At 38.9% G+C, this 26,097-nt stretch overlaps 1 protein-coding gene across 4 annotated transcripts in view; it reads right to left on the bottom strand.

Annotated features, from left to right (window-relative positions):
- The window catches only part of THOC1 (THO complex subunit 1), a 53,128-nt gene extending 30,810 nt beyond the window's left edge, over positions 1–22,318 (bottom strand). The window contains exons 1-11 of one of the 4 annotated variants that reach the window (XM_063699340.1): positions 21,501–21,912; positions 21,054–21,417; positions 18,572–18,645; positions 18,418–18,478; positions 17,136–17,202; positions 13,294–13,412; positions 12,791–12,839; positions 12,288–12,383; positions 7,381–7,463; positions 5,659–5,732; positions 974–1,082 (exon numbers count right to left, since the gene is read on the bottom strand). In XM_063699340.1, the coding sequence (XP_063555410.1) occupies positions 974–1,082; positions 5,659–5,732; positions 7,381–7,463; positions 12,288–12,383; positions 12,791–12,839; positions 13,294–13,412; positions 17,136–17,202; positions 18,418–18,478; positions 18,572–18,645; positions 21,054–21,107 (786 nt within the window). In that variant the 5' untranslated portion in view covers positions 21,108–21,417; positions 21,501–21,912. Of the gene's footprint in view, positions 1–973; positions 1,083–5,658; positions 5,733–7,380; positions 7,464–12,287; positions 12,384–12,790; positions 12,840–13,293; positions 13,413–13,823; positions 13,868–17,135; positions 17,203–18,417; positions 18,479–18,571; positions 18,646–21,053 lie in introns of those variants that run through there. The other 3 variants (XM_055368613.2, XM_019013962.4, XM_055368614.1) reach the window with 3 other exon arrangements.
- Between the last annotated feature and the right edge of the window lie 3,779 nt (positions 22,319–26,097).

Here is a 26,097-nt window from a genome sequence, read left to right as displayed (position 1 = left end):
TGAAGAATCCCTTGAACCTGGGAGGGTCCGTCTCAAAAAAACAAAAAAAAACAAAAAAAAACAAAGAAATATGATTTAAGAAGTTTGTGTAAGGGACAAATAGATTAGGGAACATTTTTAAGAGTGTACAGAAATTTACCAGTGAAATTGTTTAACCACCTATGGAAACTCTTACACATTTCTTGTGCTAAAAACTGAGCAAATAAATTCCACCAAATTCTGTCCAGTTAGAAGACAATTCCAGATTATTTCTCACTAACCACTTAATCTGAATTTGGATGGTGCTGCCCCCACAAAAAATTGCATATAAAACAAAAACTATTAAAAATAACATAACACACACCATGCTATTCTGAGAACTACCTATTTATCTTAGATTTTGATTATGACAAAAAAGGACAACTGATCTTTAAGTAGCCAAGAAAAATATAACAAATTCTTCTAAAACAGGATTGGCAAACTTTTTCCATAAAGGACCAGAGAGTAAGTATTTCAGGCTTTGTGGCCTTTATAATCTCAGTTGCAACTACTCAGCTGTGCCATTATAGTGCAAAAACAGCCACAGGTAAGTGGATGGTCATGGTACTATTCCAATAAACCTTTGTTTATAAGCAGTAGGTTAGATCTGGCCCAGAGCCATGACTTGAGGACTTCTGTTTCAACAAGATAGCTAAAATAATTTTGTGCAAAGATAGAATATATTCTGCAAAATATCAATTTATGTTAACAACACTCATTATATTCAAAAAAAGCAAGGCTGTAATGACGAACTTTTAAATATCCGATTCTTATATACTACTTCACAATATTAGTGGTTTAAATATTAATTTATAATTTCGCTTGTTATGAAATTGGTATAAAAATGTAAGAGGCAGAATTATATAGTGAAAAGTATGTTAGACAAGATTAAGTTTTAGCTCTATCACTGGCTATAAAATACTGGGCTTCTGATAGTCTGTCAATGGCAACTTACCTTGAGAAAAGTTTTCCATGAAATCTTCTCATAGCATTGCACAGGGTTCCTGAAGTAATCCTGAAGTGACCAGAATTTTCGATACAGGTTGTAATCAATTGGAATAGAGCTAATAAAATAAACGTTATATTAAATAAATCATTCAAATTCTTTTACAAATATCTAAATATTCTTAACTTAGCTTTGGTCACAAACCGTTTTCAGAAGCTAATGAAAGTTATCAGAAAAGTACACATTCACAAATGCTTATATAAACTTTTACAAATCATTTTAGGGAACTCATAGACCCCAACAGACTCTTTATCTACACTGGTGGAGTCCCTGAATTTTGGAAGGACACATGGTTATTCAGAATTAAAGATTATGTTTCCCAACCAATCTTGCTGCTCGCATGGTCATGTGATTAAATTCTGGCCAATCAGTTGAGAGCGGAAGTCATATGTGCAACTTTTGGGCCATATTTTATCACTGGCCTTTTCCTCTTCCTGCTGGCTAGAATGCAGATGTGAGCGTGAGCCACCTTGCACTACAGGAAAAAGGGCAAACACCAAGATGATGGAAGAAGAAGGTAGAAGAAACCTGGGTCTAGGCAATCTCACTGAGCAGCGCTCCCTTACCAGCCTTGGACTGCCTGCTTCTAGACTTCGATATGAGGGGGAAAAAATCAACTTTTATGTTGTTTAAACCAATGTTAATCTGAATCTATGTTAAAAGTCACAGGTATCGTATCCTAACTAATAATATTATATCCTAAGAAGCACCAGTATGAGAAAAACATATATGGTACATATCAAGTTAGCATCACAAAAATAAGCCCTTTATCTAGTAACTTTTTTATGGCACTACTAATTCAACTTCTAATCTTGATATGTCACAAATCTACAGTGTCAATACATATTCTTTTAATTTTAATTTTTTTTTTAAAGGAGTCTCACTCTGTTGCCCAGGCTGGAGTGCAGTGGCGCGATCTCGGCTCACTGCAAGCTCCGCCTCCCGGGTTCAAGCGATTCTCCTGCCTCAGCCTCCTGAGTAGCTGGGACTACAGGCACCCGCCACCATGCCCGGCTAATTTTTTGTATTTTTAGTAGAGACAGCGTTTCACCGTGTTATCCAGGATGGTCTCAAGTTCCTGACTTCATGATCCGCCCACCTCAGCCTCCCAAAGTGCTGGGATTACAGGCGTGTACCACTGCACCCGGCCTATTCTTTTAATTTTTAAAACAGCTAATATCTGATAAACGGCTAGTATCTGAAGCGCGTGAAAATCAACAGTGAAGAATACTGACTTTTAACTAACCAAAATCTAAATCTAGTTCTTGCCAAAGCTTTCATCATGAATTAGTAGTATCTGAAAGACTCTAATGGGCATGTTTACTTTCGCTCTTCCTAAACTTTTCCCTAGTAACAACTCTGAAAGTAGGAAAACAATGATGTACACATTAACCTCTCTCTATAATTAAAGCAGCTTCACTGATTTACAACAATAAGATTATACCTCTGGGTTTTCTATGAATTGGGTTTTTAAAAAAAGCCACAGACTGGGCACGGTGGCTCACGCCTATAATCCCAGCACTTTGGGAGGCTGAGGCGGGCGGATCACGAGATCAGTTCAAGACCAGCCTGGCCAACATACTGAAACCCTATCTCTACTAAAAGTACAAAAATTACCCAGGCGTTGTGGTGCATGCTTGTAGTCCCAGCTACTCAGGAGGCTGAGACAGGAGAATCGCTTGAACCCAGGAGGCAGAGCTTGCAGTGAGCCGAGATCACAGCACTGCACTCCAGCCTGGGTGACAGAGCGAGACTCCGTCTCAAAAAAGAAAAAAAAAAGCCGCAAAAAGAACATTCCCTAAAATGTTAAAGTAAATAGAGAAAAGAAATAGCACTATATAAATTATTTACATTCATGAAAGAACAAGAACCAATATTTGTATAGTTCCATACATTTGATAAAGAATGTTTCTGAAGTGCATGTGCACACACACACTGAGTAACAAAATGTTACTCGGTTACAACATGTAAGATTGAATATAATAAATACCTCTTAAAATGTACCAGGAAAGTTTGTCTCTTAAAAATGGGGCTACCTCTAACAGAGAATGAGACTCATGCAACCATTATATGTCCCTTTTTGTCTCAATTGCTAAGAACTTCACATCTAATTTAACGCTTGATACCAATCACAATATTATTCCAAGTTGCTAATTACCATCTCCTACCTGTAAAAGACTTTTGATCTCTTCCCTTTTATCTTTAATTGGCTTGGTGGGTATTTGAGGTGTCTTACAGAATAAATTTTGAAGTAGTGTTAGTATCTTACTGTTAGGCAGTTTTTACAGTTGAGGCATTAATATATTTTTAAAAATTTAAAGTCCCCTCTCCTAGATGCTGTCCCTTGCTCTTTTCCTTCACAGCTGAATAAAATTCTTCAAAGAGTTGTCTATACTCCATGTCACCACTTCATTACCTTCCTGTTCATTCTTCAACCCACTTGCAATTTGCCTTCCACCTTCAACACTCCACAGAAACTTTTGAATTTTCTGTTTACCCACACAAAGCAAATGTAACCAATTACTGTATTTGCAAATAATAACAAATCAGAGACCCAGTTACTATGTAAAATAGAATGTCTTGTAACTATTTTAACCAAAAAAACTCTGGAAAACTTGATACATTTTTTTAAATGTTCAGCTATTTTACAGGATGTTATACGTTGAAATTTCTTAACAAAAATGTTTACTGGTGTATTTGAGCCAAATCTGAAATGGACTTCATATTGTAGGTAGATGGGTAATGAGTTCTGCTTTGTAAATTACAGTGCCTAAGACCATCTGGTGATAACAGCTGTCACAAAGTAATTCCTCACGTATTTTCTCCCTCTATTCAACATTAGTGACTGTGACAGAGGCAGCTGAGTGTTGAGTCTTATTTAAGTGATTTACAAACATAACCAATAGGGATGAATTGTCTATACAGTCTTAGGCAAAATCTAAGTAGACAAAACTGCACTGGCCAGTGTCTCTTGGGCTGTTTACACTTCAGGTGACTCATCATCTTGTAGCCTACTAACTTGCCCCAGAGCCCTTATGTTGCTCAGGCCAGACCTTAAAGCCTACTTTATCCATGTATAATGAATAAATAGGTCTCTAAAAAAAAATAACGATAACAAATAATAGCTACTAGACACTGAATAGACAATATTCTAAGTGCTTTACACTTACCACTACATATAAACAATTAGTGCCTTAATAGACTATTTCTGATCATCGTCTTATTTAATCCTCTTAACTGTAGAGGGTAGGTGGCATTACTACATTTTAAAGATGTGGAAACTGTGTTGTAGAAGGTTAAGTAATTGGCCCCAGGTCACATGACTAGGAAGTATTGGAGTTAAGCTTGGAGCCACACTACCTCTAATGTTTCTTCTGGAGATGTGTTTGAATTTGAATTCTGGGATGCCAGAAATACATCTTCCTGGGCAGATACAGGAATCCCATCTTGATCTTCTAGACAGTAATGGAAATTCTTTCAATTATAACTAATGACTCTCATCACCTCAGACACCTGGAAGAGTGCCAGTGAAGGAAAATTTTCCTTAATGCCTTCTCTTTTCTCTTGCTCATTGCTTGTAAGCCAGCACTAGGAAGAAATTATGGAAGGTCTTCAAATAACGATGTTTCCTTCAACATTGTTTTATTGTAACGTTGATGAGAAAAAAAAAATCGATTCCTGGCTGGGGCCACGGTCTATGTAGAGTCTGCACATTCTCCCTATGTCTGTGTGGGTTTTCTCTAGGTAGTCAGATTCCCTCCTGCATCCCAAAGAGGTGTACATGAAAATAACTGGCATGTCTAAATGGTTCCAGGATGAGTGAGTGTGGGTGTGTGGGTATACACACTGTGAGCGGATGGCGTCCTGTACAGGGTTGGTTCCCGCCCTGTGCTCTGAGCTGCTGTGACAGGCTCTGGCCACCCGCAACCTTAAACTGGAATAACTAGGCAAATAATTATCTTACTTGTTTTTATTAATCTTTCTCAAATGCATGTATAGCTCACATTTATTCAATATTTAATAACAGAAGCATTTTGATCTTTATCTAGGAGTTTGGTGATTGTTTTTGTGACCAGAAATAGGCCATAAGAACCTAACTTTTGTTTGTTAGCCTATGGGAAAATTGATTTCATTATACATCATTTCACTTAATGTTGCAGTTTCTAGAACCTATCTATGCCACTGAGGATTGCTTTTGGAAAGAAAGCACAGGGCTACAGAGGAGGAGATAAGAAACAGTTTTAAGAGCAAGGGGAGAGAAGGAGGAAAGGCTTCTTAACTTGCCTATTTCATTAAAAGTTAGCCCAATACACACAGGCACTGGGTCCACAAGTTTAATGGAAGGGATTAAGGGGAGGAGCTCCTAAGGTTGCCTGTGGTTGGCTTTTCAAATGCTGGGATTATGCATAGGGTAGGCTATATAAACAATGAACTGTCTGCACATAATATAGAAACCAGCAGATAAAGCCCATTAGTGATTTACGATTTATTAAGTAATACACATGAAAATTACAAATGAAAGAAATTTCTTATAATTTCTTTCCTCCTTGTCTATCTCCTCACTCCAGAGAGGATACGCAATAAATTAAGAGATTATCTCTGTAAGTCAAAAAGCTTAGGCTCTGAAAACTCACCACGTTGTTGGAGCTTCCTCATCTCCCATTTCGCCTTCTTCTACATCCATTCCTTCTTCTCTATCTTCAGTGTGCTAAATTGAAAAAAAAATGTATAGCCTGTCATGAAGCAGTCATCAGACAGAAGAGATAAATGCTAGAATAATAGTCAGTTACACATTCCTAGGCAACCCACAGTTAGAGAAGTCTAGTCACTAACTATCTAGACCTATAGTTAATCTGTAAGGCAATCAGAATTTTACCTGATGGACAGAAGAACTCAAGAGCAGTATGACAATGATATAACACAGTCATGAAGACAGTAGAAAGTTTCAAACCTGCATTTCTAAACATAATCAATAGATTCCCTCTGGGAATAAAGGGCTAAATGTTTTGGAAATGCACAAGATAATTCAACAATAAAATGAGCAAACAGCATGAATAGCTAATTCACAGAAGAAAAATAAATCCCAACCAACATATAATAAGTTCCTCAACACCAATAATGATCAAGGAAATGAAATTAAAACTAAGAAGACTTATTTTTCAAATATATACATCAATTAAGCCAATATTTTTTAAAAATTGATAATTCACACTGTTGGGGTGAGGCTGTGGGGAAAAAGGGCAGGCATTCTCCATGTGCCACTGGTGGCTGTATAAATTGGTATAACCTTTTTGAGAAGTAACCAGGCAATAGCTATTGAAATATGAAATATGCATATATTTTAACCCAGTAATTTTACTTACTGGAATTTATCCTAAAAAGACATCTGCATAACTGATGCAGACGATGCAGACTGATGCAATATTATACACTACTAGACACTGTAACATTGTTTTTCACTATCAGAGATAATCACAGGCAGAGAAATGTGATATATCCACTCTGAGATTTATCAAGAGTCATTTAAAAACTAAGATAAAACTAAATCTTAAAGGAAGAAAGTGAATTTCAGAATAGTATGAATGACCTCATTCTGGAGAAAAACAACATGTTTGTACATATACACAAAAAGTCCTGGTATGGTGAGACAGAGAATGTTATGAGTGGTTATAGAAATAATATGAATTTATAGAAAAAATACATATTCTGCAAAAAATAACCCAATGTTTAAAACAGAAAGTACATCTATTCTATAATCTACCTTATGATTACCACTATTAAAACAGAAAGTATAGCTACTTTGTTAATCCACTTTAATAGAAAGCTATGCCATAATCTACCATGGTCTACCTTGGATTACAGAATAACTGTACATTCTATCTTAAACACTGGTTGAATTTTTTACATACAAAACATTATTTCTGTAAGTTGGAAATAAAGTTAAAAGTTTTTAAATTTTTGATGACTTATAGGCCCATTTACATGAATTTTTTTTTTTTTTTTTTTTTAAATGAGACAGGGTCTCACTCTGTTGCCCAGGCTGGAGTACAGTGGCATGATCAAGGCTCACTGCAGCTTGACCTCCCTGGGCTGAGGTGATTCTCCCACCTCAGCCTCTCGAGTAGCTGGGACCACAGGCGTGCACCACCATGCCCTGCTAATTTTTGTACTTTTTTGTAGGAATGAGGATTTGCCATGTTGTCCAGGCTGGTCTTGAACTCCTAGGCTCAAGTGATCTGCCCACCTCAGCCTCCCAAAGTGCTAGGATTACAAGTGTGAGCCACTGTGCCTGGACCCACTATCTTAATAACAAACTTGCAAATATGTTATCTGAGAAGATTTCAAATCAGCCTCACCTTCTGACCCAGGGTGCTTTCCTGCTCATTCGTATTGAAAACAGTGACATTTTCCAGATTAAACTGACTCTGCAAGTTAAGACCTAGTAAAAAAACAAAAAAAAGATGCAAAGCAAGTCCAGTGACACCTAAACTTATGTATAACTTGTGTCATAATCAAAACTACAAAATGCTAAATCCATAAAGAGCAGTCAAAATTAACACATTTGATTTTCAAATCCTTTCAAAAATTCATTTCTTAAAAGTACCTTTGGAGTATGGGCATACCTTATTTTGTTGTTCTTCACAGTTTCTTGTTTTTTTAAATAAATTGAATGGCAACCCTGCATCGTGCAAGTCTATCAGCACCATTTTTCCAACAGCATATGCTCACTTCCTCTGTCACATTTTGGTAATTCTCACAATATTTCAAACTTTTTCATTATTATTGTATCTGTTATGATGATCTGTGATCAGTGATCTTTGAGGTTAACATTGTCATTGTTTTGCCACAGATTTGTTTTTGCCACAAACTGTGCCCATCTAAGATCTAAGACAGTAAACTCTTTTTTTTTTTTTTGAGACAGCGACTCACTTCTGTCACCCAGGCTGCGGTGCAGTGGCATGATCATGGCTCACTGCAAGTTCAGCTTCCCAAGCTCAGATGATCCTCCCACCTCAGCCTCCTGAGTAGCTGGGACTACAGGCAAGCACCACCATGCCTGGCTAAATTTTTTTGTATTTTTAGTAGAGACGGGCTTTTGCCATGTTGCCTAAGCTGGTAAGATAGCAAATTCAATCAATAAATGCTGTGTGTGTTCTGACTGCTTCACCGACCAACCGTTCCCATGACTCTCTCTCTCTCCTTGGGCCTCCTTATTCCCTGAGACGAGACAATATTGAATTTAGGCCAACTAATAACCCTGCAATGGATTCTAAGTGTCAAGTAAAAGGTGAGTCTCACATCTCTCACTTTAAATAAAAACCTATACATGATTAAGCTTAGTAATTAAGGCATGTCAAAAGCCACGACAGGCTGAAAGTTCTCTTGTGCTTAACAGTTAGCCAAGTTGTGAATGCAAAGATAAAGTTCTTGAGGGAAGTTAAAAGTGCCACTCCAGTGAATACATGAATGATAAGAAAGCAAAACAGCCTTACTGCTGATACAGAGAAAGTCTGAGTGGTCTGGATAGACAAGCAAACCAGTCAGAGAAAGGCTTTAACTCTCTTATTAATTCTGTGAAGGCTGAGACAGGTGAGGACACCACAGAAGAAAAGTACGAAGCTAGCAGAAGTTGGTTTACGAGGTTTAAAGAAAAAAGCCCTCTCCGTAACATAATAGTGCAAGGTGAAGCAGCAACTACCAATGGAGAAGTTGCAGTAAGTTATCAGAAGATCTAGCTAAGAATATTGATGAAGGTGGCTACACTCAACAGATTTTTCAATGCAGATGAAACATTCTGATATTGGAAGATGCTGTCTAGGATTTTCATAGCTAGAGAGAAGTCACTGCTTGCCTTCAAGGGACAGGCTGACTCTCTTGTTAGGAGCTAATGCAGCTGGTGACTTTAAGTTGAAGCCAATGTTCATTTACCATTCTGAAAATCCTGGGGCTCCTGAGAATTATGCTAAATCTACTCTGCCTCGGCTCCATCCATAAAAAGACAAACCCTGATGACAGCACATCTGTTTATAGCATGGTTTACTGACTATTTTAAGGCCACTGTTGAGACTTAACTGCTCAGAAAAAAAGATTTCCTTTCACAATATTATTGCTTATTCACAATGCACCTGGTCACCCAACAGCTCTGATGGAGATGGGCAAGGAAATTAATGTTGTTTTCATGCCTGCTAATACATCATCCATTTTGCAGCCAAAGGATCAAAGGGTTATTTCAACTTTCAAGTCTTATTATCTAAGAAATACATTTCATGAGGCTATAGCTACCATAGTGATTTTTTTTATGGATCTGAGCAAAGTAAATGGAACACCTTCTGGAAAGGACCTACAAATCTAGATGCCATAAAGAACACTTGTGATTCATGAAAGGAGGTAAAAATATTCACATTAACAGGAGTTTGGAAGAAGTTGATTCCAACCCCCATAGATGACTTCGAGGGGTTCAAGACTTCAGTGGAGGAAGTAACTGCAGATCTACGTAGTAGAAACGGCAAGAGAACTACAATTAGAAGTGGAGCCTGAAGATATGACAGAATTGCTGCAGTCTCACGATTGGACTTGAAACAGATGAGGAGTTGCTTCTTACAAATGAGCAAAGAAAGTGGTTTCTCGAGATGAATTCTACTCCTGGTGAAGATGCTGAGAACACTGTTGAATGACAACAAAGGATTTATTTTATTTCCGAGACAGAGTTTCACTCCTGTTGCCCAGGCTGAAGTGCAATGGTGAGATCTCGGCTTATTTTTTATTTTTTTTCTGAGACAGAGTTTAGAATATTACATAAACTTAGTTGATAAAGTAGCGGCAGGGTTTGAGAGGACTGACCCTAACTTTGAAAGTTCTACTGTGGATAAGATGCTACCAAACAGCATCATGTGCTACAGAGACATCTTTCATGAAAGGAAGAGTCAATTGATGTGGCAAACTTCACTGTGCTATTTGAAGAAAATTGTCATAGCCACCCTAACCTTCAGCAACCACCACCCTGGATCAGTCAGCAGCCATCAACATCAAGGTAAGACCCCCCACCAGCAAAAAGATGACAACTTGCAAAAGGCTTTGGTGGTCATTACCAGTTTTTAGCAGTATTTTAGAAGTACGGTATGTACATTTTTTTAGATGCTATTGCATACTTAATAGACTACAGCATAGTGTAAACATAACTTTTATATACACTGGGAAACCAAAAAATGTTGGTTGAATGAATATTGCTTTATTGCAATATTCACTTTATTGTGGTGGTCTGGAACAAAACCCACGGTATGTCTGTAAACAGAATTCTATGTACATTATAATAGAGTTGATCCTTATTATTCATGACTATTCCAGAACAATTCCACAGAATGCAATATAGAATAATTTATAATTCTGTTGGAAGCACAAATGTAAATTATATTAATGAAAAAGTGATAATGTATAACAAATAAGTAAATACATTATAGTTAATGAGAGCCAAGTTTCTTACTGTTAGAGAAAGAGGTTAATAAACAGATCTACTGGTGCTGGATTCAACTCAGAGGTATCAGTAGAATCTCATATTTTTTGCTGCTGTTCATGTAAAACATATACTGACAGATACAGAAACAAATACAGATGAGTATGGTTAGTATACACATATGTCTTTCTTAGCTCTGGTCTCTGAGAGGGCCTAGAAGTAGTGATACTCCAGCAGCAATGAGCACATCTTCTCAAACGTAACAGCCAATGATAACCAGACACACAAAGAGGCAAGATACCATGAGTGAGAAACAGTCAAAACAGACAGGAGAAACAGACCCACCAAGACTTATTTAAGGTATTGGCATTACCAGATACACACAATAAAGTAACAATGTTTACCAAGTTTAGAAAACTAAAAAAACAATTCTTAAGAAATTATTCAGAATCAGGTAGAGAGAGACAAACAGATGAAAAAATACATAAGGAGTAAAAAACAGAGGATACAGTGAGAAGGTATGATGGATGTTTAATTGAAGTTCCAGAAAAAGAAAAAGATAAAGAGGCATACACAATATTTGAAGAGATAATGGCTAAATTTTTACAAACTAGATGGAAGAATCTAATCCATACATTCAAGATGTCCACAATCCTAAGCAGGACAAATAAAAAGAAATTTACACAGAGATACATCATAGTGAAACTAAAAGAAAACCAAAGAAGAAAAAAAATCTTAAGCGCAGAGAAAAAAATCTAGATTATCTTCAAGAAGTGAGACTGACATCTTACTTGTCAATAGAAAAATGGGAAACGGAAGACAAAGTAAAGATTATTTCCCGTGAGATGAAATCCTGTATCTAGTGCCAATCTAGAATCTTATATCTATTGGGAGGAGGTCAAAATACCAATATTAACAGGAGTTTGGAAGAAAGAAAGGAAAAAAAATAAAGGAGAAGTAACGATTTTTAGGCAAAACACAGACCTGCACTGAAGAAAAGTCTAAAAGGGAAAATGATCACAGACAGAAAGCCAGAAATACAAGAAGTGGTAAATCTATATTAACCTTGACCACATAAAATAAGTATGAAAGAAAACAGCACAGACATAGGATGACAAAAAGAAAGCACATAAACCACTGCTAACATACCCTATAGGTCTTTCTACATGCAGGCACTATTGTAAGCTCTTCACATGTTTTAATTCATTTAATCCTCAGAACATATAAAGTAGGTGGTACATTAGCCCAATATTAAGGAAGGGAGGACTGAAGCAAGGAGATATTAAAATCTCGCATATTTGAACATACTGGGGAGGTGGAAGGCTCTGGAGAACAAGCAATGTCCCATTTCAGGAGCTAGATAGTGGTTATACAGTATTTGTTTCATTATTATTCGCTTTATGTACTTTTCTATATGAGCGTTATATTTCACAATAAAAATTTGTTAAAAAAAGAGAAATGAAAGGAAGTCTATATAGCTAAATAGTTGTGAATGAGAGAAAATGCAAACACAAAAATAGGCATACATTATGAAATACAGATATGATGGTTCATATCTACATGTTTCAGTGTGATTCAACTTTACATTAATAAGCTTTGAACTTAAAAGAATCCATGACTTTGTTTCAGGATTACCTGTATTATATACTAGGACTGCTATACATTTATAAGTAAAAGAAAATAAAGTGACAATTTCTATGATGTCTTTCAACTTTTTAGAACCATTTTTCTCATTATCATGACAGATTTTAATCTATTAAAAACTGGAAAAGATTTTCCTGCAGAAAACTCATTTAATGCATAAAAGCTTACCTGATTTCTCAGACAGAGGGAAAAGCCTGGCCAAAAAGAGCTGAATCCGTCCACAGAAGACTGTATTCTGGGATTTAGACAATCTTCTTAGGAGATCTAACAATATATGAAAATGAACGTTACACAGAAAAGATAATTCTATGTTTATTACAACCACACCTAAAAGTTTCTAAACCAGTTTGTCAAGAGTATTTTCCTAAAGCAGTAGTTCTTAAGTTGGGGGCCGAAACCACTGCCACAAAAAAGTACTATAAATTAGGAACAAAACAAGTTCAACATGACATGAAAAAGACAAACTTTACTACGTTTCTGACTTTAAGCTTATGCCCAGAACAAAAACAGTTTAAAGTGAATAATGAGTTCTAACAAATCAGATTGTTAGTTAAAAATGCAGATACCTAATTTATCTTTAAAATGTTATCACGGGTATTTAATTCAACCATGTGTTTTTCTGGGCATATTTACATTTTAAAAAGCAATCATTTTATCACTCAATTACTTACCATTGCACATACGTAGTAAGTAATTTTTCCCAGCAGAATAGAATGTATTCTGAAATTAAGACGGAAATTATCACTCTTCTTCAGAACTTGTTACACATTCTTCAATAATAAGTTGCCGGAAGTGAAATATTAAAGAACACTAACATGCACTGAGAATCTACTATGCCACTTTCACTTTTTTTAAGCAAATAACATTTTCAATGAAATAAAAATATTTTCAGATATAAGAAAACATACTAAGTAACTGTTTTAAACATGTGAAAGTGTGAATTTTCAAGTTAATTTTTATTACACAAATTAAATCAAATTTTGTATTTCAAGTTTTTCTCCACACATGGTTTTTATTTGGCTCTCCCAAGAGAGCAGTATATAATTTTTTCATAGGCACAAACTTGTTGGCATTCAGCAATACTACAAATAAATTAAAAAAAAAAAAATCTACCCTCAGAATTCTGGATCTATAGAAAGATAAAGTTAGCAGGAAAAGAAACTAAGGCACTTACTGATTTCCAAGTAGCAACATTTTTTTCCACAAAAGTGAATATTGTGTCACACTGATCCAAAGGAAGACAATCCAAAACATCTCCCAACAATACAAAAGGTGTAGATGCGGTACAAATACCTTCAAGTGGAGCACAAGCCAATTTAAAAGTTTAAAAAACTGTAGAGTAAAATAGCCTATGAAAAATAATTCTGAAGAATATCTTAAAGGGTACACTGTTACTCATAACAAGGTTTTAAAAGAACAAGAAATGGAAGCAACCTAAAAGTCCCCAAATAGGACATACTTAAGTAATTTTTGATATGTGCACTCAGTAATGATGACAATAATTCTTGACAAGATCTAGAGCATTTACTATATGTCAGGCACACTAAGTACTTTACATATGCTAACACATTTAATCCTTATAACCCTATGAGGTAGAGCATATCATTATTTGCATTTTATAGAATGGGAAAACTGAGACACAGAGAGGTTAAATAACTTAACCAAGATCATAGAGCCAGTAAGTGGTAGAGCTGGGATACGAACCCAGGCAGTCTGGCTCCACAGTCTGTTTTCTTCACCACTAAGCTATTCAAAAGAATATAATGCAGCCAATTAAAAACGATGGTTATAACGACTATAATAACTTGGAAAAATGCTTATGATATAATGCTAAGTGAAAAAGGCAGGATTCAAAATTGTATGTACATATGGTTATGACAATAAAAAAAATTCTTAAAAGACTATAGAAACTAAAACCATTATACCAGATGAATGGTAGCTTTTAAAAGTAGAGGAATTAAGAGTACTGTTTTCCCTTCTTATTTCTAAATGTTTTGTAATGTTGCTAAATTGTCTTTGTGATTTGAAAAGATTATCTTCAAAAAATAACAAGGTTTGATATTAACTATGATTTAACATTTAAAATAACAGTATTGTTTCAGGGGAAAGAATGGAAAAGTAGAAAGTTACTGTTTAAAGAACAACAAAATTAAGATTTTTCTTAAGAAAAGGTCTACGTAGTCTATCTAGACTACTTAGAATACTTTTATATCCCTACTCATTCTTCCTTCTATTTTAAGGCAATGAGTACTTACTAACACTCATAAGTGTTTAAGAAAAGTAGTCACTTAGGCATGGTATATGGAGGAAAAATATCTAGGGTGATCTAAGCCCAAAACAGTGCATTAATATACTATGTCCAGAAAAAAGGAAGAAATATTTCCAGCTGTACTCTGCACTAGTAAGATCATATCTGGAATGCGACGTGAGGGATATTGCCTAGAAGCAGTGGGTGAAATAAAACAGCAGATTTCAACTCAATACAAGGGAACACACCAATAACCACATTTGTCTAACAGGACTCAAACAGTGAGCTCCACTAATGAGCATGATTCAGCAGAGGCTGAATGACCACCCACCAGGGATGTTACAGCAGAGAAGCAGTCTAGGCCAGAGATGAGACTGGACTAGGTGACCTCTAAAGTCCCTAACAATACTTAGATTCAATGATATTATATACCCTGCACATCCAAGAGATTTGAGAAGCATATTTTCTGCCCTTAGTTGCAGTATAGCCTGGAATAAGTTAACTCACATTTAATAATTATAGAACTTTTTCTAGATTCTACTGCCAAAATTTTGAGTCAGTAGAACTAAGCAAGGTTTGGGAATCTCATCTAAAAATAGATTCACTGGTGGTTCTGATGAGCCAGCAAGTCTGGGAACCATTGGGTTATAGTGTGATTCCCCCAAGAGCTTTCACAACCTGTGTCCCAGCTTCCACACCAATCTCTCTCCTTACCCTTACCTGGGCCACAGACATCCCTCTCTAGTTCCCACTCCCCAGTTCCCAAACACCATGCCATGTTCATCCTTCCATGGTTTTGTTCACAATGTTGTTTTCTGCATACTCTTCCTCCTCTTTACCACATGGTAAATTTCAATTCCATCTTTCTAAGCATAGAGCGAATGTCGGCTCATCTAAATAACTCTGATATCCTGAAGCAGGCTACTTCATCTATGCTTTTGAAGCACACTCTACATAAATATACTGTAGCATTTAGCACATCCTAACTAGTAATCTTTGAATGTAGACTATGAGCTTTTTAAGGTTAGGCATTTTTGTATGCTTTAACCAGTAGCATCTCACACTGAATAGAAGCTTAATAAATATCGGCCAAATTGAATTTAACAAAATATATTTATGGATAATTTAAAAACATGTCACATAACCAAACAATTATAGTCTGTCTCAACAAGAAAAATTATCCCTAAAATAAAAATGCACTATGCCTTTACAGTTTAAGCTCTTAAGTCCTTATCCTTCTCAAAAGTTCCAAGTATAGACTAGACTTTGTACAACTTCTTCATTAAAAACATCACCAGCTGTGCAAGAGTAATGTATAAAGGTAATCAATGAACTAAGGACACACTGAACACTGTTTGACAGAAACTAGACAAGGAATATTACATTGTGGGACTCACCTAACTATGCCTAATGAATGAATGATTAGGCAGCTTGTATAAACGTTTAACAACGTGAATTTATGAACTTAAGTTCATAAAATAGTTTGCCCCTATACTGGGAGGTGTGTGCCAGTTTTTATAGAAGCATCAAAATAACATATAATGTGAATAATGCTTTACAGATTAAAAAGGAGTTTTCACATATATTATTTGAATTAATCAAATGAGTATTTTAACCAAATTGGTTAAAGAAGAATGCTGATAAACTAATTTTTTATTTCTTCTTTCTGCAAATATTTAACAAGCTCCTATTATGTGTTAGGCTCTGTGTACTATGTGCATTGTTTACCCAAAGTCTTCTAAAGCTATCACACACAGCCATTTTAACAGGCCCCAGCCCAGTTTTCCTGCCAGCAGTCACTTCAAAGGGAATCATTCATCTGCAGCTGCTCTTTTTTTTTTGAGATGGAGTCTTGCTCTGTTGCCCAGGCTGGAGTACAGTGGCTCGAGCTCAGCTCACTGCAAGCTCCGCCTCCCGGGTTCACACCATTCTCCTGCCTCGGCCTCCCGAGTAGCTGGGACTACAGGCGCCCGGCACCGTGCCCGGCTAATTTTTTTATTTTTAGTAGAGACGGGGTTTCATCGTGTTAGCCAGGATGGTCTCGATCTCCTGACCTCATGATCCGCCCGTCTCAGCCTCCCAAAGTGCTGGGATTACAGGCGTGAGCCACCGCGCCCGGCCTGCAGCTGCTCTTTAGTATGGCACCCAGTGCCCTTTATAAATGGACCTAACCTGCTTCTTTCCTCATCATTCTCATTGTCCTCTCCTCCTCCTGCTGTACACAATTCTCTAGCTATTCCTTTCTTAGTATGTCTAACAAATTCTTCATACCTCACATTCTAGTTTTCATGTTCTTTTCTAAAACCTCTCCTGACTCCTTTAGACTGAAGTTTAGAGAGCCATGTTGGCTCTATTCCCTCTAACTACACTTCATTCCCACTTCGACCATAGTACTTACACCATAGTAAGGCATGCATACATCTGTTTCTTCCATTAGCTCCACATAAGCAGGGGAATATGTTTTATTCACCATTGAATCTCCAGGTCCTAGCTCAGTACCAGGCACATAGTAGATGCTCAATGAAAATTTACCGAATGAACAAAACAACTGGAGAACAAAGGAAGTGCCAAAATGTGCACTGCATAATAGAGATGAGAAATAAGAGTGAACTAATTCAACTGGGACTTCTTGGCAAAGTTGGGAGTCAGGCAGAACTTGAAGAATAAACAAAATCAGATAGGTGGAGAAGTATGGGGAGAAGACGTTTTAAATAAAGCATGTCATGTCCAAGATTACTTTAAACAAAACAAAACGGAACCATACTTACCTTCAGTTACTCCCCCAATAGCAAGAGAAATAATAGCTAAAACGTTTTCACATGATGAATGATTTATCTACCAACAGAGGAGAAACAATTTAATTTAGGGGCAAGAGTTCAGACTAAACTCGATTAACAGTAAAAACATGTACTCTGATATTAAGTTGACTATCAGAAATATGGAATACAATATTTCTTATAGAAAACAATATTTTCTAATATGAAGTTACAAAAATTTAACAGTAACATATAGAATCAATAGTTGTAGAAGTATGTCAAGTAACAGGTAGGCAACTCACTCAAAATCCAATGGTCTCAGGAAAATGGTTATATTAGCAAGATGAAGGCTATAAGCTAATCAAGGACAGAAGTGCTGAAGCCATAACTCAGCCAGTGGCACAGGGCAAAGGCAGGGCTAGGAGAATTAACTACTAATACACCCATGTGTCTGAGGGGTGGTTTTAATAGAAGGAAGACAGTACTTAGGTTCTATAAAATGATAATAACCAGCATTTACTGAGTGAGTGTTCATTAAGTGCTGTTTTACACACAACACTGAAAGAACGGTATTTCCCCTCTCACAAAAGAAACTGAAGCACAGAAAAGGAAAATAACTTGCCCAATGCCTCACAATGGAAAAGTGACTAAGTCTGAAGAAAAGGAAAGAATCATTTTTTAATCAGACTTGTCTGAGAGAAAGGGACATTGTATTATGGCCAATAGAAGGGAATCTAGCTTTTGGGGACCCAACCTTTGCTTGACCAAGAATAAACTGTTGAAACTTTTCCTTTCATTCAGGTGCCCCATTATTGGTAAACAAATTCAGATTTTTCATGGTTAGACTTCTCTACAGAAGTTGGAGAGCCCTCAGTTATTTATGTAAGTTTACTGATGAAGAGGATGCCAGAGGAAAATGAAGGAATGGAATCCCAGCTCCTAAGCTAAATATTCTTGGACTAGACCTTTCGTGCCACTACAGGATGTATCACTGCTTATACAGGAAAGTGAGAGAGCCCACCTTCACCTCTAGTTCTTCCTAAGACCTCATGTCAACTTTTCTTATCTCACTTGGAGAGGGCTCTTGTCATTTATTAAACCAAACCCTTAAAATGTACCTGTGCTATCAAAATCCTTAGAGAAATCGTATAGTCATCAAGTCAACTTTTACAAAGCAGAAAGCTTACTCTAAAAAAAGATGTTTAAATATCCATTCTAAGGAAAAAAGCAATTTTTAAATAACATGGTTTATTAATTTGTCAGCAAAATTTTAACAATGGAAAAACATACTTACAATTTCTTCTTCTAGAATACCTCTGAAAGCTTGGTCAAGGGTACATTTTTTTTCATTTTCACTATTAAAAACAAAAGATATCCTCATTTTTCAAACAGCTCAGGGTATGTATAAAGATTGAGGCAAGTATTTTTCATAGATATCAATGCCTTACCTGCCAGGTACCTGGCTGAAGGTACTTAACAATGGCTTGATGTTTTTGTTGTTCAAGGCCTCTCTGGTAGACTTCTAAAAAAAATTAAAATGGCAAACAATTGTAAAGATTTTGCTTATTATTTGCTGAAAAATATACTGTTCATTGATAGTGTATCTTTCTAACTAAAAAATGCTCATACCTGGGAAAAATTACCTATCAGTCATTCTCTCAGTAATCCTTATTCCAATGCTACTTAATGATATGGATCCTCATCACTTTAAATCTGGCAAGAGCTTCCTTGCTGGACTTTTTCATTCTAGGTGATATTTCTGTCTCTTTAAATATCACATTCATGAGAGTATTGTGCTTACAAAAAAAAAATCTCCAAATGGCTCCTTATTTGCACGTTTTAGTTTTGAAGCTTCATAGCTCCCTCAAGGTCCTTGATAATGTTATCCCAATTTACCCAAACTTAATTCCCAATACTCCCTAACACATACTTTGCACTAAAGTCTAGCCATTTTTCATCACTTTATATCAAACTCATTCTACTGTATTCACACATTCATGTTGCTCTTCCTACCTGCTCATCCAAATTCTATCCATTCTCCCACACCCATGTCAGGTCTCGCCTCCTGGAGGTATCTTGTTCAGTCCCTGACACGTAGCACTCAATAAAACCATGCTGACAATCTGTAGATTGTTTTAAAGTAATCATAACTTAACGACAAAAATATTGCAAAAGGCATTCATTCTATGAACACTCACATACACTCAGAAAGTCATCTTATTACCTCACAGGAATTAGATCTATCCTAAATGTGTCCATTCCTTGCTCTGCCACTAACAGGCTGAGTAATTTGGGGCCTGTTCCTTTATCTCTTTGTGCTTCATTTTCGTCACCAGTTAAATAAGAGGGTTGTTGTAGATTTTTACTACCAGCAGCAGCTACAGTGGCATCACCTAGGAAGCTGGTAGAAACGCAGAATCTCAGGCTCCCTTCCACACTTACTGAACCAGAATCTGCATTTCACAAGAAGCTTGAGAAACACTGAACTAGATGATCTCCAATTTCATGGTCCTTTTCAGGGCTAGTATGATTTTTTTTTTTTTTTTGAGATGGAGTCTCCCTCTGTTGCCCAGGTGTTGTGCACTGGCATGATCTTGGCTCACTGCAACCTCCGCTGTCCGGGTTCAAGCGATTCTCCTGCCTCAGCCTCCCAAGTAGATGGGATTACAGCGCCCACCACCACGCCTGGCTAATTTTCGTATTTTTAGTAGAGACGGGCTTCGCCATGTTGGCCAGGCTGGCCTTGAACTCTTGACCTCAGGTGATCCGCCCGCCTCGGCCTCCCGAAGTACTGCATTTACAGGCGTGAGCCACTGCGCCCGGCCGCCAATATGATCTTGGATAGTCCTAACAGTTATTCTTAGCAGGTTTTCAAAGCACCAGAGATTGCACCAAAACGCACACAAAGAAAACGATTATGATGACATACACAAAATATAATCCATTTACAAAAAACCTCACACTGCGTATGTATGTGTGTGTATATATATATATATATAACCCTGCAAACAAGAAAACTACTTACTACAAAGGATGAATTTTTCTTTCACACAATTTTCATCCTGGCATCCCTATAACTACTAAAACACAGCCGAATATCTGAGAAATGTTGGTGCAAATGCTAGAGACGAATAGAGTCAGGCAACTTAAAAGTGTTCTTCATACTTACGTTGCTGTGACGAGCAACATAAAAAGAAGAGAGTGTCTAAAGTCAGAAAAACCAGTGAAGTCACAACATTTTGGGGGGTGTCAGCTTCTACCTCATGTACCAGGAATAACCAACTTAGCCTACTTCACAGTGTTACTCTAATAGTTAAATGAGAAAGTGCTCTGTCAAGTGTTTCCCAAATGCTCAAAACCAACCCTTCCACATTGAGCAAGAATAAAATAGCATCTGGTTACCCTTCCCAAGGTGATCTATCTGCCTTTTCCCGCTTAGGATCTCATCGATCGCTTAGGAGTTAGACACGGTGGGTTAAGGGGTGGTGAAGAGACGGCGGGAACAAGCACTTGGTAGCTCAAAAGGCTAGGGCGGGAGCCAGGTCTTTGGACTGAAACCACTCCCACCCTCCCCCTTCAGCAGCTCCCCTTCCCCTTCTCGAGACACCTGCCCCACTAAACGAGCTGAGAGAATAGACCCAACCAGAAGTAGTCTGCAGGTGGGCACTCCAAGCGGGGAGCCGAGGCGCCCAGCACGCAGAGTCCGGGGACCCGCTAGAGGGTGGGCGGAGGCGGACGGCCCAGCCCACAAGGAAGAGGCGGGTGGTGCGTCTTTCCCTACCCCTCAACCTCCGACGGGGCCCGGAGCGGACGCTGAGGCGGACACACCTCTGTCTCACTTTACCCCAGGGCAAAATTCGAGTAATTTCAGGGAGAAGAGGGCAAAGCATAGCGCCGGGTCACGCCTGCACCCTCCCCGCTACAGCTCACCGTAAACCGCGTCCGCGCTTCGGGCAAACTGAAGAGCGGCGGCGTCGGAGACATCTTCTCGGCTGCGCGTGCCCGCCACTGCGCTGCGGCGCCTGCCGATGACGTCAAGCCAGGAGCAACGAGACTGCGGTCTCTCTGAGCCCGGCTAGAGTGGCCTGTGAACACCGGTCGGGCGAGCTGGCAGTTGGGAGTTTCCCTAGCGACTCAGTTCGGGTGGGCGTTGGGCGCCTGAGTCAGCCAAACAGGCTAGTCGGGGTTCTTGGGTAGCCTTTGGGGTGAGGGGACTTGGGCGGCCTTGGTCAGTAAGCTCTGCGCTCCCGGGCGTGGAAGAGATTCGCCGCGCACATGCGTTTCTGTGGTTTTCCTGGTTTGGGGAAAGCGGGTAAATGGTGGCTGGTTGCGGCTAACTGGGCCGCGCTAAAAGGTAACCCAAGGCAGGTGGATTACCTGGGGAAACAGCTGGAGCAGTGGTCCTGGGCCGCCAGTCCGCGGTCATCCCGGGAGTTTAAGATTCGGAGTGGTGACAGGCTCCGGATGTATGAGCCCTGCGGCTCAAGGGCACTGTTCTCTCTGCTCCGAAATAGAAATAATAGCTGTCTCACAGAGCTGTTGAAAAGCTCCACTGAAATAATGACCGCAAGTGTGAATTGTAAAGCAATGTAAGTAGTATTTATTATTAAAAGGTCTCTACTGAAAGAAAGAGACCTAGGAGGAATGCAGTGCCCGGCGCTGATTGGAAAACGGGTGGCGCTGCGTCCTGGGCCGAGGCTTCCCTAGCAAAAACCTTGTCTCCCTCGCCATTTCGTCCCTTGCCTGCCTCCCCAGGAGAGACGTGGCCAATAGAAGCCAAGTGGCAGTAACGCTAAGTTGGAGTTACACGGTGGAGAAGGAAGCACTGACTCAGACTCGGGTAACTTCCTCTTATTCCCTCACACGTGTATCTTGTTCCCTTCTTCGAAGTCTGTAAATTTAAAATCCTAAGCCCCCCAACAACTGAACAGACCCCCTTGGGGCCAAGGGGACACCAGAAAAATCTTAACAACTGAGTTCCCAGTCATAATGGGATGGGAGGTCAGACGGACCTGGTTATACCCTCTCCCTTTTGTGATTTAGAGGAGATAGCTGACTGGCCATAAAGTTAAAATAGAGGCCAGGCGCGGTGGCTTACGCCTGTAATACCAGCACTTTGGGACGCCGAAGCAGGTGGGTCACCTGAGGTCAGGAGTGGATCACCTGAGGTATGGCAAACATGGTGAAACGCTGTCTCTACTAAAAATACAAAAATTAACCGGGCGTGGTGGCACGCACCTGTAATCCCAGCTACTCGGGAGGCCGAGGCAGGAGAATCGTTTGAACCCGGCAGGCGGAGGTTGCAGTGAGCAGAGATCGTGCCATTGCACTCCAGCCTGGGCGACAAGACTGAAACTCTGTTTAAAAAAAAAAACAAAAACGGAGATGATAGGACTGACTGAATTGACTCCATGGCAATAAGATACCAAAGTATAAACAGGACCTAAGCCCATGCCAAGCAAGGGTTAAAAGTCATGCGTCCCTACGCTTAAAAAATAAACGATGTTCTCACTATGCTTCAAGGTTTTTCTTTAGCAGCTAAACAAGCGCTGGCCTCACAGTATTAAAACAATTTGCAGTTCATCGACCACCAGACACTAACAACCCTCTCCCACCAGCCGTAACTACAGCTTTTATTGATTTCAGTTACTTTCTCCTGATAAGAAGGTCACTGACCATGGACTTGTTCTGGCCAATTTATAGTGATTGCATGCTTACGTAACTTCCTGTCCTGAAAAGATGTTTTGATGTATAGGACCTAACTGTAAATACATTTAAATGTTAAGTCTCCACCCCAAAGTGAACATGGGTTGTCTGTTAAACATGCATATTTGTTTAATATGCATGTGTCAAGACCACCTTCATGAATATTCATAGCCACTCCTGTAACTTGTTGAATATGTATGTTTAGCCAACCAGTTAAGCATAAAGTTCCTACTCCAACTCCTCCTCTGAAGTGTCTGTATGTGGTCTTGGCTGGAGGCATGCTTCCCAGCCTGCAGAATGGCCACCTTGCAGGCTGTAACTCCTTATAAGAAACAAAGTCTCTCCTTTTCTAAATCTATAGATCTTATGATTTTTTAGTTAACATACACAATAAGAATACAGGAAGCTAAGGAAAAGATAACTGCAGAATCTTACTCCTAAGTGGGAATTGTGAACAACAATGACTACCTGAAACGTTACAGGCTTTTTAAGAATCAGCAAGATCATTCAGGTTTGGTTGTATACATTAAATTTACAAATTGGCAAAATAAAAATGATTTAATTCGGAATTATACTTTGTTTATCTGATACTAATTGTTGTAATAGGATTATCATATTACAGATGACTATTAACCATCTGGAACACAACTCAGACCTCAGAGGCAAGTACATTTTTTTCTTTTCTTAAGAGACAGGGTCTCATTCTGTCATCCAGACTGGAGTGTAGTGGTTTGATCATAGCTGACTGTATCCTCAAACTCCTGGCTCAAATGATCCTCCTGCCTCCATTTCCCAAGTAGCTGGGACTAGAGGCATGTGCTACCAAGCTCAGCTAATTTTTTATTTTTGTAAGACAGGGTTTTGCTATGTTGCCTAGGCTGGTCTTGAACTCCTGGGCTCAAGTGGTCCTGCCTCGGCCTCCCAAAGTGCTGGGATTACAGGCAGGAGCCACTGTGCCTGGCCTGGCACTTTTCTTATATTACTTCTAGTCCTTACAATAATTTTTTACTTAGTTATATATTAATGAGGATACAGCCTCATTGGCCGTAGGTCACATGGCTAGAGAAAGCTAAGTTTGGAATTTGAGCCTAGCTGTCATCCCAAAGCCTGTATTTTTCTTAAGTCTTAACTCTTGAATCTTTACCATGGGCCTATTCAATGTTTCAGAAATTATTTCCTTACAGTTGGATAAGGGCGAGGACCATAGTGTCATTAATAACAAAACATAGGCCCGGTGCGGTGGCTCACGCCTGTAATCCCACTACTTTGGGAGGCCGAGCCAGCTGGATCACCTGAGGTCAGGAGTTTGAGACCAGCCTGGCCAATATGGTGAAACCCCATCTCTACTAAAAATACAAAAATCAGCCAGGCATGGTGGCAGGCACCTGTAATCCCAGCTACTCGGGAGGCTGAGTCAGGAGAATCGCTTGAACCCAGGAGGCGGAGGTTTCAGCGAGCCGAGATCCTGCCATTGCACTCCAGCCTGGGCAACAAGAGCAAAACTCCATCTCAAAAAAAATAAATAAATAAAAAGAGTTTTTTGTTTTTTGTTTTTTTTGTTTGTTTGTTTTTAAGTGAGTAATAACATCCAGAGGGCAGACATCCAGGAACATGTAACCTTTTCACTTATATTTACTGAGCACCTGTTTTTCCTCATGCTAGCTGGTGAAGTAAGATGGACGAAGGACTGCCTCTCTGTTAGGAAATAACTTGCATGGGAGAATCTAGGATGGATGGTTTAGATCAGTTCTAGGCATTCACATCTTCATTCCTCTTTTTTTTTCCTTAGTGTGGCCTTACTTGAGTTCAGTTTACCGTTGGAATGGTAAGATCTGGGAGGAAAGGACTAAGGATGCAGTTTAATCTGCTTTTCTTCTAGTTCTTATCCTATTGTCCAGGCAGAAGGAAGCTATTTGCTCCATGCTTACTGGTCGGCCACATTAGGATGTTGGATTGCAGGTTTGCCTGGTTCAGCATTTGGGCCCCAGCCATCTCTCCCTTTCTCTCATTTGTAGTTTAAGTGGATTGAAATAATTATATTTATTTAAAGGGAACTGATGTTTGAGTGGCAAAGTTGAATAAAAAGAATGAGACTCCTGCATTGTGAGAGGAATGGAACTGAGAAGAATAAAAATGAAAAAAATGGCCGGGCACAGTGACTCACACCTGTAATCCCAGCACTTTGGGAGGCCAAGGTGGGTGGATCACTTGAGGCCAGGGGTTTGAGACCAGCCTGACCAAGATGGTGTAACCCCATCTCTACTAAAAATACAAAAAATTAGCTGGGTGTGTTGGCCGCACCTGTAATCCTAGCTACCCAGAAGGCTGAGGCAGGAGAAGCGCTGGAACGTGGGAGGTGGAGGTTTCAGTGAGCAGAGATCGTGCTACTGCACTCTAGCCTGGGTGACAGAGTGTGACTCTATCTCAAAAAAAAAAAAAAAAAAGGAAAAGGACGGCCCTTTATACTCTAGAGCTTAAATTTTCTTGGAAAAAGTAATTTTCATGAAAGCTGTGTAGGGAGGCTGTATTTTTATAGCACAGTGGCAATTTTCAAGCATTTTATATTGTTGATATTGTACTGTTTGTTCAATATATTGAGTGCTTACTATCTGCCAGGCAAAGGTATAATATTATTGAAATATATATGTAGCACTATTTTATTATATTGCAGGTACTGTATATATCATTATCTAGCGTATATTGTAAAATCCTGTTTGGTGGGCTCAGTTGGACCACATAATGAGCATAATTCAAGGTGAGAGATGCAATAGTGGGTCAGTTTTTGCCCGGGCATGCCAAGCTTCCCTGCAGGGTTAGTCAAGGAATTTGCCTGAAATTCTACCATTGTTTGGCTTGTTCCCCTTTCCTGTCCTGTCCCCTGGGAGTATTATCTTAACAAATCATTTGCTTATGAATTATCACCTCAGGATTTGCTTCTGAAGATCCGGATTGTGTTCGTTTGGGTCTACATAGAAGCAGACACAGATACATTACACCATACATTGGATGTGCAAGAGATTTACTATGGAGAGAGCAAGAGCAGGGAGGGAGAACTTGCAGACAGCAGTGCAGGTCTGACACAGGAGGAGAAAAGGAAGGAATGTGGATTGGGTAAGAAGTTTCTGGGTACAGTGCAATTCCAAGAAAGGGTTGGCTTTGCAAAGAGTCCTGCAGTTTGTCAGAATGGGCCTGTACTAGTACCTTTGCCATCCTCATTCATTGACTGGGACCCTCAGAAAGCATGGCCTTGGTGCAAATGTGGTGGTTG

Source organism: Gorilla gorilla, chromosome 17, assembly GCF_029281585.2.
Source record: "Gorilla gorilla gorilla isolate KB3781 chromosome 17, NHGRI_mGorGor1-v2.1_pri, whole genome shotgun sequence".
Lineage (NCBI taxonomy): Eukaryota > Metazoa > Chordata > Mammalia > Primates > Hominidae > Gorilla > Gorilla gorilla.
Note: the sequence above shows the minus strand (reverse complement) of the source record. Positions and strands in the feature narration are given on the sequence as shown.